The 14,344-nt window shown below is 36.3% G+C and overlaps 1 protein-coding gene across 2 annotated transcripts; it reads right to left on the bottom strand.

Annotated features, from left to right (window-relative positions):
- On the bottom strand, nucleotides 1–14,344 carry LOC111249783 (sorting nexin-24-like). Of its 2 annotated transcripts, none has more exons than XM_022804085.2 (5): nucleotides 13,963–14,344; nucleotides 11,106–11,252; nucleotides 8,577–8,720; nucleotides 3,820–3,919; nucleotides 1–967 (listed from the first exon to the last, which is right to left on the bottom strand). In XM_022804085.2, the coding sequence occupies exons 2-5, from the start codon at nucleotides 11,241–11,243 to the stop codon at nucleotides 897–899; spliced, it is 453 nt and encodes a 150-aa protein (XP_022659820.1). In that variant the 5' UTR covers nucleotides 11,244–11,252; nucleotides 13,963–14,344; the 3' UTR covers nucleotides 1–896. The 2 variants fall into 2 exon arrangements, with proteins under 2 accessions (XP_022659820.1, XP_022659819.1); XM_022804084.2 differs by having other exon boundaries at nucleotides 1–951; nucleotides 13,963–14,342.

The following is a 14,344-nucleotide window of genomic DNA, read 5'->3' as shown; positions in this document are numbered from 1 at the left end:
TTCTCTGCAAGATGCGAAATCATATGTAACGCATACTTTATTTGCCATTAACGAGAATAAACAATCTGAAACAAGAAATTATAGCTAGTTGTTTTCTTCAAATATCAAATACTTAAAGGAAAATTTATTTTTGCGCAGGAAACCCGCTTTGATAAGTCACGGAATTTTAATAATGTTTCCAAGAAGCCATCTATGTATGTGATGCATCACTTTTGCTCCGTACAGGTTAGTGGCTGATTGTATTGCTCATTCATATTTGTGATTTTTTTTATTCTACACATATGTATGATGGTAAACACATATGTCAAAAAAAAATGTTAAGATGGCATAAGTGCCCATTTAATACTCAAGTTAAAAACGCAAAGTTAAAATGATATTGAGGTCGTTTTGATTGAATTTATAAATATACAATGTTATCATAACTTATTATTACATTTATACACACATATATTACATATGACTTTCTGTTTTAATAGAATGTAAAGGGCACATAGTGCTTACGTTAGTCTGCTAACCGCCACTTCTAAAAAAACTTAACGTTTTAACCCTATGTACACTCTGCTGCGACATAATTCTGCTTGTTAGTGAACTGTTTAATTTAAAACCTTACTCAACATTTCTTGCAAAATCCCACATATACGTACAAATTTTGAGGTTCTACGATCGGTAATACCGATTTACATCACTACTCTTAACTAACCAACTATTTTCCCTATTGCATAATAATAGGTCGCAATTACCCACGAAATAAGACTACAGTAGAATTTAATTAGTAGATGGCGTCAAGTGTAGCGTCAACAACAATGTTGGGAAGAGTAGGTGAATCCTGGTCCTTGAATGGCTCTTCAATAAAGCATAAAATTGGCTGATGATCTCCCACAGAATTAAGTCTCATATTACTCCTGATGTCTCGCGAACCGTCGCCTGTATATTCGTCTTCGATCAGTAATCCTGAAAGTAAAACAACCTTATATAATAAAGAATCAATCAATTAAATTTATTCACTTTACAAGCATTTCAGACACTTTATTTTATATTTTTATTTTTTATACATTTATAACAATTTACCACATCTTAAGTGGTATTTTATAGCTTGTATATAAATATGGAAGACTCTTATTTCTTGGCATTTGGGCGCATTAGTATAAAGAGTACAAATTGAAGACATCGTCAAACATAGATCGGGCTTTGACAGCATTAAGCAATCCTAATTAATCAAATTAATCAGCGTTTGTCATCAAGAATTTGATAAACATCCTTGAATTGCGCGCGCGAGGCTGCTCTGATAATGATAGTGCTAAATATATTATAATACGAAGCTAATCCACAAAAATACCAACCATTGATTTCTACATATAATTGCGGTTAAAAAACGTATGCGTGGCATACTCGACGTGCCAAAACAGCTGCGAATCACTAGGGGTACTTGACGTATAGGTGTGTTAAAGGGTGTTATTATTAAATGGTAGTATTGGATAGTAGATTTGCTACAACATGTAACAACGTTTAAATTATTTGGATCTATTTGATGATATGTTGTATTGTTTATTTTGACGCAGCTAAATTCTCAACTAGAATACGTACGAAGAGGTGAGCTATCTTTTTTAGTATAAGACTCAGTCTTAAGCTTAGTACCAATCCCTTTCTTACTAATCGCACCAATGAAACCAAAAAAATTATCGTAATCACCTTAACACAGGGTAATCCTAAATTGTTCGATATTAACCGTATTCATTATATCTATCACCATAAATTCACACCTGTAGCTACCAGATTAATTGCAGAGCTTCATCTAACAGTACACCCTCCGTTATATTTATATATATAAGGAGATCTGAACTTACTAATGAAGTTCAGATCTGCTTCCAAATTAAGCATGCATCAGCAAGGGTAACACATAGCGACATATAATTTTTGTAGGTAAAGTGCTCTTTGCCACAGAGCCCTTTACGATAAAATAGGTTAGCAAAAACCCCTTTAAGCCACTGATCTTTTTCATAAACATAACGAAATGACTTAGGGAACTTTACAATAAGAACGTTGGCTTTCCCTAATGTCGGCTTGAGTAAGTTTTTTTTTCAGTGAATAATTTGGACTTCAATTCTAAAATGCAGTACAGCACGTCACATTTGTAAGTAAACAGTGGTAGTTCCATTTCCCAAGCTTGATATTACACTGTAGTTATTCTTTTCATTGCACACCCTTGCAACGATTAGTGACATTTTGGACAGGCTACTTTGGTATTTCGTTGTAAGGATCAAACAAGGGCATAAAGAGTACACTGCCCCGTATCTTTGCTGTTGTTACAAATCCTGTCATAAGAAAATTGTTAATCTTCACAGTAAAATACGTTTAACGTAATCTCTATAGACGATAACTAAACAAACGTTGCACAATGCAGAGCGAGGTGATCTCTTACCCTCAATATGTGCGTGGTAGAACAAAACGACGATTTTTTCTGTCGGGGGACAAGGCCACCAAACCACATTGTTTACTAGCTTGTAAAGTTCATTTCAAAAAAGTAGTTTTATGCTTTTATTAGCGTCCTTTAAATTCCGCGCGTTTCGATTGGATAGAATTACGCAGCTTACACAGATCGGCCTAAAAGCTCAGAGAATCTCGGTTTGCGCACGCCTCGAGGTTTTGTGACTTGTGACTTGTGAATTGACAAAAGGAACATGTCATAGCCGATTATTTTTGTCTATGCCCGAACTTTGCCTCAATTACAGGTTGCTTGCCCGTACACTTCGTCAAGCTCTCTATTCCCATGGATATAACTGTTTTTTGTAAATTACCTGTTATCAGAACCGGATTACCGTCGGAATGCATGTTTGCGCTATTTATATGATTTTATGCATGTTCAAATTTCCCTGACGTATCCGAAGATTAAACGTCTCTCGCTCTTTCCTGATTTGCTAGTGTATCATATTCTGCTCAATTTTGGCTATAAGCCTTTCCCCAATGTTCAATCATAATTTGATGTAAACAATATTGATTCTTCGTGTCATCGTAATATTGACTCTGTGCTTTTTCGTGTTATGATTTGAACCTCTATGTTGGGTTTGTGTATTTGAATTGAAAAAGGAAATAACTAGAAGGTTAATAAGTCATTTTTGACATTCATGACCCATTAAGTTAATTGGTAGAATTAATTCTACAAATATCACGATAAGCTTACAAGAATAACCGTTTAAAATAGTCTTATTAGTTAAAAAAGAACATAGTTAAAAGGAAAAATTAATTAAACTATGTTATACTGTCCTATTTATACGTGTGGATTATACTTACTGAAAAACCTTTTACTACAAGAAGGATCAGTTTATTACGACACTGTGGTTGTCACTTAAATAAGCGTCATGCATAGGGGCTTTATGATTCTCGTTTAAAAAAATGCTGCCATGCAGTCAACTAAATTTGAAATGTTTGGCAAACTGCTAATCACACAGGTAGAGTCAACTGGCGAATACAACGAAATTTAGCTCAACACGACTAGATGTTTTCATAGCTCTTGTATTCTCCGGTCACTGCATGGTAACAATAGATCAGTCATCGAAACGCAATAAGGGTCATCAAAACATGTGATATAATTATATAATATGAACAATTTAACTGCGACCCTCCAGAGATTCTTAGTTAGGAATAAGTTCCACGGTATTAACAAAAATATAATACATTCAGCCTGAGGAGACTAATCCGTATACTTCTTAGTTGTCGTCAGGCGACCAAGATAAAGTGTCGAACACCGCTCTAAAGTAAATAAAACTTCTGCACTTGAAATGGAACAACTCGCGTTAAGTAAAAAAGGCGTCACAGACATACCGGCGACGTTGTTTTTATCGAGATCAAGAAATTCTTGAACGCATGTAGGAAGCAGTTTGTCCTTCGCTAGAAGAATATCCACAGCACTTTGTATCCAAGCCTAAAATAATAAAGTCATGAAGTTAAACAAAATATAACCGTAATTTCTATCGGCTAGACGCTCCCTCAGCTAGGTAAGCATAAAACACAACTTTTTCATACACTTAACTAGTCTTCAAAACGATCCTCGCTAGTACTTTGTTAATTTTAGGCTGGCGTGGGCTTCGCCGCGAGGTGACAAAGCCGTTGTTGGTTTACTTACGTTGGTTCGTTAATATTACCGATTCGTAGTATTTCGTTAATAATAATATATGTGAGTGATGTTATATTTTGACCAGTTGGGCTCATTCTGCACATTGCATACAATGGATTTAGTAATAGCTGTTAAGTTTATCACAAATTCTTACCCCAAAGACTATTCAGTCGGAGTTCGTCTAAATTAATTCTTGGGCCAGGTTTTTTTTGGCGAAGAACACGGTATACTTGCTGGAGTAACATATAGTTTTAAAAAGAATAGCTGATCTACAGTTTTATCAAGTACGTCGAAGATTTCGTAACGCGATGCACGAAGAAGCCTGGCGATTCGCAATCAAGTGCGAAAGTGGAATGCCCGATTCAACACACAAGACACTTTGCGACTGTATAGGAAACGTCTTGCTAATCGGATAGGCAATGAACCAGATTGGTCAAAAATTGAGTAAAGATTGGAACACCGTACAATGAAGCACATTCAAGCTCGTTCTCCAAGGTGTGAAAACGACCATTTGGCAAAGCGATGTTCGTTCAAACAACATTCTTGTACCGCACCTAACATCAGAAACGGTTGTCCCATGCAGATAAATAACAATGAAAAAAGACGATTAGCTAAGAAAAAAATAACACGAAAAGATAGACAGTATCTAGGTTAATGCTATACATGACATTACTCGATATTACGAGTCCAGGATACACAAAAACGTTCCAATCAGTGGTCAGCTGCATTATATATAGTTTACATAAGCTTGGGTCTAACTAAGTGTTTAACGATAATGAGAATGAAGAACTTGACATCCCACAGCTGACCATATGCCAACTAGTTAAACAACTAAAAATGGTTTTATCGGAAACCTCAGTGATTTTTTGCATGTTGATTCGACTTATACGGCCAAAAAAAGTGACTGCTATGTCGTTAGGCGTCCGATAATCCAATACGGATAGCTCTAGCTTACAAAAATGACAGATGTGGGCTGTGTCGATTAAGTTACCGCCAATATGGAGTCTTAAAAAACTGACGAACACGACAAGTAACTTCTACGTCAGTTACAAAAGCTATCTACTTACATTGCACCAGGAAATAATCATAGCAATTATTCAAAGCTACACTACGTCGAAATTTGAAATTGAAACAAAGCTGAACTGTATCGAGGAGACTGGGTTCTACTCCGGGCTCAATACTATACTTTTGCCCCAACTCCAACGCTTCGAAAATTGACTATGCGCAAATTTCAGGTTGAATTTGAACAACGTTTTTAAAGACCATCGTTGTGTCTTATCCACCGCTGGCAGAACCCGAAGCTATTTCTCATTAGAATGAAATAGGTGAATGAAGGACAGCTTGCCACAATTTTAAAGTGTAGAACTACATTCTTGTAAATCAAATTAGTTCTCGTAAGCTGTCAAGGCCCACTAACGTGAAAAGCACTTATTAGCTTAAACGTTAATTTTCTTTCGGAACCAAGGTCGCATTTTATTTTCTAATAACTAATAAGCACTCTCATCTTCCAAATATTTGAACGATCTGATTGTGATATTAGAGGTACCTCAAATGTATCACCATCCTTGGCTTAAAGGTCTATGAAAAACAAGTGTTTACTCCTCAACATATGGGAGAAATATTCTGTTGTTCTGTCATTGACATCAAGAAAGCTGTGACGTTCCGCCAAAAATCCGAGCGACCATCAATATACCGGAACTAAAATACGTAAGTTTTTCTCTTGGTATGGGGAATCGCCGTTGCGGCTGACGGAATGTAGGGATTAATGTTTAATTTCCCACTCAAAATCTCATAACATGTAAAAAATCTTCAACATGTGAGTCGAGCGCTTACCCTCTAAAGGAAGTTGCTCACAGATAGAAAAATAGGTATTGACGCTATCACATACAGTCAGAAAGTTACATCACCCCGTGAACGGATAAAACTTCATGACTCATTGTCTAACCATAGGCAATTGCTTTTTGTATTCCAGAGCAACTAAACGTATTCAACTACATACAAAAATTTGTCTGAAATACAGAGAAGCTGCCGATTTTTGGTCGGTGGACGCTCTGTCATAGTGGATCAAAGCAATCGCTTTACAAAAAGAAGGAGAAGATACTGCGCCCACCGCTATCGATGTTGACATTAGAGCTTGCTTTCAAACTATCATCAAGCATCCAAGAATTCCCCAAGTTCGAATCTACCGTTATTAGATATAATACGGTATGTTAAAAACGGATGGCCGGGTTAAATCGGGAATGAATCGGGAAGAAAACAATACCACTGCTTGAACTGACAGGAGATTTAGGCTGGGTTTTTCCTATCTCACAAAAGCATTGATCTCCTTTCTATTTTTCGTAACAGGGTATTAAAACACTGCATGCAGGTCATTTACGAACAATGAGATGTAAACGTGTTAGTTAGGACTTCCGTTAATTGGCCGCAAAACGACATAAACAGCTGCAGTAGACATCCAGTCACAAATACACCCAGCGTTTCCCAAATGTAAACTTCGAGTAATGGTTGACGCTGACTTTGCCATGCAGAATGGAATAGCAACCTTGCTATCAAAAATGCTGTCGGCGAGCGACGTAATATCATCGAATTGACTTCGAGCAACTTCTTGTAACTATCCGACCTATGAAGGAAATAGTTGCATGTTGTGATTGTCCCACAACGCTCGTGAGAAACAATGGTATTCAGTTCACACACATTAAATTCAATTCAGTCCTACCTGGAGTGCTCAAGGGCCAAATGGAAAGAATTGTGGACATATTCAAGTGAGGGTTGCTCAAATCAAATGAAAACATTCACACTACAAACACTTCTCAACTGCGTGGAATAAATATGCTTTCTCGAAATGTGCTCGGACGACGTTTATCGAACTATTTCTCAACGTGAAGCTACGTATTGAGTTGTTGTTGTTTCTAAGGAACTCTGCAGTATGTGATTCATTAGACCAGTACATAATAAAACAATAGATCGTGTAGCATGGAGAAGCTATTCGCCGCAACAGCAACCGCAGAAATCGACATGGCCTCCCGGCTTTCTACTTCGGCCTATCCACAGTATTCTTTATGAACGTAAGCTGGTAAACGCATATGCAAACAACGCACAGTTCAACTGAGAATGAGGTCAACAATCCAGTAGCGGATTAGCAAATCTGGCATCCGATTTTGATAAAAGAAAGAACCTAATAACAGTGAGTGGATAAGAGAACCTGCGTTCAGTAAACACTATGAAAAAATTCCGACGCCAACATAAGTTCCGGTACACCGGTGATCGGCCAAGGTGCAAAGAGAAAAAAAGAGCCTGTTCTGCGAACATAAACATGCCACCACTTTAGGAATCCATACAAGATTCTAAAAAGACACCGAACTCAGATAATCCTAATAGGACTGAAAAACAACCCTAGTGATGTGGAAACCCGCAAGTCCAAATGTATTATAATTAGGATAATAATTAGAACAATTTATGCAACTATTTATACTTTTAAATTGAAAACGATAGTTTCAACGATAGCCAAGCTCGAAAGATAATAGTTAGGCTAACATTTTTATACATATCACATTTTTAGTACGCTCTCCTACAGAGGTCTCTTGCAAAAAAGATTTTTTTTTTTTTTCTTTACTGAAACCACAGAACTTCGAAGCATCATTTATTTTTGAAGGCCATGATTTATGTAACCAATTAAAAAAAATAAATGACTATGCATGTGCACTTTAAGAGAGGATTTTGCAATTCTCTTTAGCATGTACTCTGTTACTCTAGATTAAAAAATGTGCTAGGGCCCTTACTCAATATACGAAACATCTGTGACAGAACAATAACTGTGAGGAACGTCTACGGTTCCTACTGCGCAAAACAAATCTCCATATCTTATTTAAAAATTGTCTATTTGTTTTGCGAAACGGCATTATTCGGTGAGGAACAATGGCAGCAAATTGGTTAACGAAAATAAAGGCTGCTGGTGCTGTGTTAGAAAGAGATGGCCGGCAGTCTTTTATATAGTAACAAAAGAATTATACCTAGAATCGTAGTGAATGGCCACCCAAAGCGCCATAACTTGATAAACTATTTATGAGTTTTACCAGAGACTCTTGGAAGCTTAGTTGCTCCGATGTTATGATAAATGTCGCTGGAAGTGGTTTAAAAGCATTTCACGTAAAATACGTCAGCCAATCAGAAGCTTTTTCTAACGATAAAATGTACTTGCAATCACCGTTCTTGCACAGTATAGATTAAAACTTATTGTCTGCAGTGCAGAATAAGTGTGGTGATAATAAAAGTCGATCCTGAGGAAACACTCCGGAAACTTTCGACAGTGATTGAAATCTGAGGACAAAGACGCATGTCCAGTGCTAAAAGCCGTTCTATGTTGGTGCTCACAAAGATTCATAGTTCGTAGTTATTTTTAATATACAGAAAAAAGTAGTTTCATGTGGGTCAATAACCCAAAGCTTCGGCCGTTGCAAAAACTTACCTGCAGCGCAACTCTCCTTTCTTGTGTGACCTTATCATTTAGATGGCGAATTTTTTTAGGTGGAAAATCTGCAAATTCAAGCGAAGGATGAAGTCGACGGATGTTTTTGTACAGGGCGTGAAAGTCCCTGTAGCGACGCTCCAACTACGTAACAGCAAGATAAGTCATGGCACATATGTTAGATATTGGAAAATATGGAGGACAAAACATTTGGTAAACCAAATTCGGAAAAGCAGCGTTTTGAGAGCCCTACATAATCACACCAACCTCCTATTTGATAACATAGACAACAGCATAATAGACCTTCTTTTATAGCATGCTAGCAACTTTAATTAATTAATTAGTATGGATATTTATTACAACTATGTTACATTGCTTCGTAAATTAGACTCCTTTGTCAACGTTGTCGTATGATTTGTTGCAAACGTATGAGTATTCCTGTCATTATATTGCTAGAGAAAGTTGATCACTTAAAAAGTGCATATATTATTTCTAAAAATGTACCAGATATGTTCAAGATAATTGTTGGATGTCAGTAAAGTTGAATTTGTGAGCATGTTGAAGACCATCTTACGTCGAACACATTATGTAGATTCTATGAAAGAGCTTGTTGACACAAGCTAAATTCAATACATTCGTGTAGGCTAACGTATTGAAAAAAGCGATTGTCAAAACCACGAAAAGGATCATTAAGTCATACAAGGGCTAGTCAGGAACTTCCAGTAGTTATGTTGGTACACAAAAATATACTCAACTGGCACAATTCATTTTTTCCGCTCAAAAATAGCATCCTCCGATCCCGTAAACTTGTTTCCCAACGCATTGCAGTCAAAGTATTTCGATACCTAAGAAACCTTTTAATTATTTTAGCAACTTTTCTTTAATCCATTCTCTTCTTGAGGCTAATATGTACGTCGATGACATTTATTTTTGGGCTCTGAATGGTGGCAGCTATGACGCAAACAATAATTAGCAGCAAAGAATTCCTGAACCAAAACCACTTTTTTTGTCGCAAGCGGGTTTAAACATCATAACTACAAAATGTAAAAAAAGGTTCTGTAGTAGGTGATTTAAATAATCATGGAAGGTCCTGACTAAACAAGATTTCCCAGTTTCGAGTTCTACTCATACTCGAACTATAGGAAAAGAAAATCCGTGCAAGTTCAATTCACATTAAAAGAATTGACTTTTTATTCGTAAACCTTTAACAAGCTTCTTCCACCCCGAACCGTTTGTAAACTCACGAATTTGGTAAACATTAACATTCAAGTTCTATGATGGCAACATACACTATGTGTGGACGTCGCAAAAGTGGGCAAGCAACGTCAAAGGAGTGGACTATGAAAGGCAAACAAGATACGACCGGGCCAACATGTACTTCATCGACCAGCCTCTTGAGCGAGAATAAGAACCCCTAAAGGGCTTACTGAGGTAGATGGAACTTAAGTGACAAAAACTTCACGAAAGGTTGTTTTCATTTTCCTTCGTGCAATATATTGAATCACAAAGTAAACTAGGTAAAGGGAAACACTCTGTAACTAATCTGAGTTAGCCAAACAGAATCGTTTTCAAAAAATGGCATTACTTGAACAGGAAAAGCGCAGCTCCAGCAGCATAATACACCATCCTACAGGTCATTCCTGCTGAATGGCTAAGTCAATTAGATTACGTTCCAAGTACTTGACCATCTAGGAATTTACAGTAAAACCAGGGATCGTTAGCCACATATTAGCGATGCAACAAATTCATAAGTGCTTTCCGTGAATATACTAAATAGAGTAATTGATTTATATCTCTAATTTAGACGTGCGAAATAATTATTCAGCATTCAAGTTAAATCAATTCAAATACGCTTCTAAAATTGTAGCCCGAACATTGTGCGACCGGTGTATACGCTATATACCTTCCATTTGGCATTTTAAAAAGGCAAAAGATATTTAGTAAAATGCATATTCTACCATACACCAAGAAAAAAATAAAGGTACGAATATATTATTATTATTTTCGTCTGGTTGTAATCTAACTCCATTGTGCTGTACCATCGAAACCGAGGGCGTTTAAGTTGTCCCGATAGTGGCTGTCAATCAACGAAGTTCAGCTGTTTTTTTTACTAAATTCTCAAGAACTGATAACCAAGTCATTAAATATCGCTTACTTTTTGCTCAGATAATGTTATTAAGACTTCTCCCCTGTTCTCATGGTTACACGACCCACTGTTACACATAATCTGAAAACCACGCATTAGTTTGTTGTTCCAGATATTTTGATTTTGGTTTACTAACACTATTGCCAGTGTTAACATAGTACCGCTGACGGTATCTGCTATACAACTACTAAAAGGTCTTATACCTTTTTCGAATGCCATCATAAAGCGTTCCACCGTCTCCTCATTTCATCTTGCATGGTAATTTTAGAACAACAGTCAAATTCAAGTTTTCATTTAAATTATGCCGGATCCTTCATTCCTGAAGATTCAAGTGGTTAACCTAAAGCACTAAATAATATCTGACATAATGAAGCACTTTCTACCTTAAGTCGGGGTGTTGGTATTGAAAGTCCGAAGTTGCTGTTTCCCTGATTGATATTATCCACGATGAGAAGAGTGTAAACAACGAACTTGCTGTGACCTTGCTCTGTGGTCCGGGCAGAGGGAATCAGGATCTTCATTTCTACTGACTGGAAAAAGAGATTAGAAGGTTTGTTTGATCTAAAAGAGGGTTCAATATTTTGTAGTTATGTACATTCTGGCTAAGCTATCCTACTGGTTTTGTCCTATCTACTATGCTACCAATAAAACAAATAAAAAAAAACATCCAACTGCACCAACATATAAAATTAATTTATTCTATTAATTGTTAAACATACATCACTGAGTATTTCTTGCCGGAAAACGCTAGCGTACTAGAGTAAGATACTTGTGCATGACTATACTTGCTGGAAGCGCTTTCATATAACCGCTTTTAACACTACTATTCGTGCCGAGCATCGCTCCTAAGCAGACCTAACAAGTATAGTATTTAAAGTAAACGATTGTGGTAACCAGATCAATGCACTATAATTGTATCTTGAAGCCATGAAATGTTTGTTTTTTCACTAGGTACAACTGGCTTTGGACGGCATTCCAACGCCAAATGTGACTGATTTATGATGGGCCACTCCACAGTAGTCTTAGAAGATATAGGGAGTTTTGGTTCCCGTGGTCAGTTGTCTGATTTTGGAATTACGTTTCCAAGTTAGGCCTTGAAAACTATACCTAAAACAAAATGCAGAGATTTTTGTTGTAATTATAGCTCTAAATTATTTGCTACAAAGCATATTTGTTATGGTTTGTCTTCTTAGGTTCAGAGGATGTCGTAGTTTGATGTCAGTCAATCTTATATAGGATCGGCATGCATCGGTTTGCAACTAATAATATATGTTAACCACAATATATGCTAATGCTATTAAAGTTGTTTTTGGATGAGGTTTCGATTGGTAGAAAAATTAGCAAAATAAAGGAATCAAACGTGTCGTAGGTTATCAAGAATATGTACGGCTCTGGAACACTGAGTTATTTTATTTAGACCCACATTTGGAAAACTGACGAGTCTTTGACAAAAAAATTCTTAAGCTTACATGAGTATGGCAATAACAACCTGAGCGCATAGGACGTTCCGAGTTTCCTCTCTACATGGTTCGCCTTGTGAATCTTTAGAGATATCGTCCTAAACCTGGCACCGTTTACATCATTAGAATACAAAAACTTAAAACTTCTTCAATGAAGAGCAAAACGTCTACGTAGCATTCTCTCTAGTGGATTTATTATATAGCTACTATTCTTTTATATTATTATAATTGACGTTATAGTACTGTATAAACGTACTTATGCACTTGACGTGTTTCCAACGTTCTCTAAAAACTGCAAAAAAAATACTACATTTCTGAAATGCTGAATGCTCTCTCAAGTAGATATTACGTAATCTGATATAGGAAATCAATAAACTGTATTTTGCTTTTGAAAAATGTCCGACATGAAAAATTATATGTATGTAACGATAATGGTACATATTTATTGAATGATCGAGAAATATTGAGGGCTTTGAAGTCACATATCTCGAGTCATCGTTCATGGTCTCTGCAGTGTGCCATTAATGGCGTTATTTACTTTAAAGCGCTAGTGGCTTTACCCAAATGTCTCGGAAAACAAAGTAAAACAAAAAACCAAGCCAAAAAATTCAGGAACGAAGGAAGGCTTGCAACTACCGATTCATTTTGCCTTGACGGAGCAAGCTTGAAAACAGGCAACTTTTACACACTTAGGCTTAATCTTAACAACATTTCGAAGGTCTTATATAACACATACCAAAAAAGGCATCAGAAAGGAATTGTAACAGTAATCAATATTGGGTATCCTCAAAAGCTATTGGTGGATTCTGCAATAATGTCATTCAATTTGAGAACAGCATTAATTGCCACTTATGGTATTCGGATCATCCGGTTAAAGTTAATTCGAGATTTAACAATGACAGATAGAGTTGTAGCTGGGTTCTTAAAATTAACACTTGGTCTTCACACTCCAACCCAAAACACCTTAGCGTACCTGTTAGTTGACAGTTCATGGTTTCTTAAAGATATCCGCAAAGTGTCCTTTCTACGCGGAACAGTGACATATCGCATAATATAGATAGGCAGATAATGAAGAACACGGAAATATATCCTTCGTCTTACTACATCCGCAATTATTGATGGTAGATCGAAACATTCAGTCAGAAAAGTTGCTTTATAGCTGGACTTGCAAATCATATATTTCATCATTTGGTTTGCAAGGAACAAGGACAGCTTAAGCCAAGTGGGAGCTGCATTTATATATATATAAAATTAGGTACTGTAGGTTAATTTCAGCCAAAATAAGATTAATGAATCAGCTTACTAGCTTATACACCAAGCCTAGAAGTGAAATAAAATTCACACGATGTTAGCAACTATCAGTGTATATATAATTTTCCTTTTATTATGTATATCGACATGAGTAAATATATAAGTAAAGAGGGCATGTGAATCATGGGATGGCAAGAAAACGATATTATAATTAATGAAATTACTAAACATTTGTCGGTTTTTTCAGTATATTCTGTAGAGCAATAATAAAATCATGTTCTGACTCAACGACTATTCAAGAAATGACTAAAGTAATAAATACTTACGAATATACTCTTTGAAAACCTCGTACTACTAACGCTTATAGTTAGCTAAGTGTTAGTAATTAGTAAATATTATTACTGCCAATATATACGTGGTACAATGGTAATGAAATTAAGCTTCAAAACTGATTGAAAAATAAACTTTTATCGATATAGTGAATTCCTCGAAAAACCGTACTTATACCAACGAGGTAAACAAAACTCACCGGTTTGGGCCCTTTTTTTTGGTAACGCTATGATTCCGTAGCCTTTTCTATTTAGCTTTACTTCTTCAAAGCAGCTCTCCGATATATCAATATACTCTAATAATTACACTGGAGGCACATACTGATAAAAATATGTACACATATTAAATACATGGGAAATATGCGCAATGCACTAAATAGGACTAAAATAACGTCTAAAATTGCATCTATAAATATAGGTATATGAGCTGTATGTAATGTATAGGAGAGGCCGAAACGCAGCTGAAAGTACGTGAAAGCGATTCATTAAATTAATAGGCGTACGCCTCTACACAATCTAACGAAGCTTCGCCAGTGAGACAGAGCGTCTATTCGACAGTGAACGAGAAAGATCATTAAATGG

Source organism: Varroa destructor, unplaced genomic scaffold (genome assembly GCF_002443255.2).
Source record: "Varroa destructor unplaced genomic scaffold, Vdes_3.0 BEIS01000004.1, whole genome shotgun sequence".
In the NCBI taxonomy this organism is placed as follows: Eukaryota; Metazoa; Arthropoda; class Arachnida; order Mesostigmata; family Varroidae; genus Varroa; species Varroa destructor.
This window is presented reverse-complemented; position numbering and strand designations above follow the sequence as displayed.

Bases quoted from the DNA above. Each gene is read 5' to 3' on its own strand.
- LOC111249783 (XM_022804084.2), bottom strand. From the start codon at position 11,243: ATGAAGATCCTGATTCCCTCTGCCCGGACCACAGAGCAAGGTCACAGC. The intron at 8,721-11,105 runs GTAGAAAGTGCT...GCTGTTACGTAG, and splicing joins TACCAACACCCCGACTTAAG to TTGGAGCGTCGCTACAGGGA. The intron at 952-3,819 runs GTATGTCTGTGA...TTTTACTTTCAG, and splicing joins CGATAAAAACAACGTCGCCG to GATTACTGATCGAAGACGAA.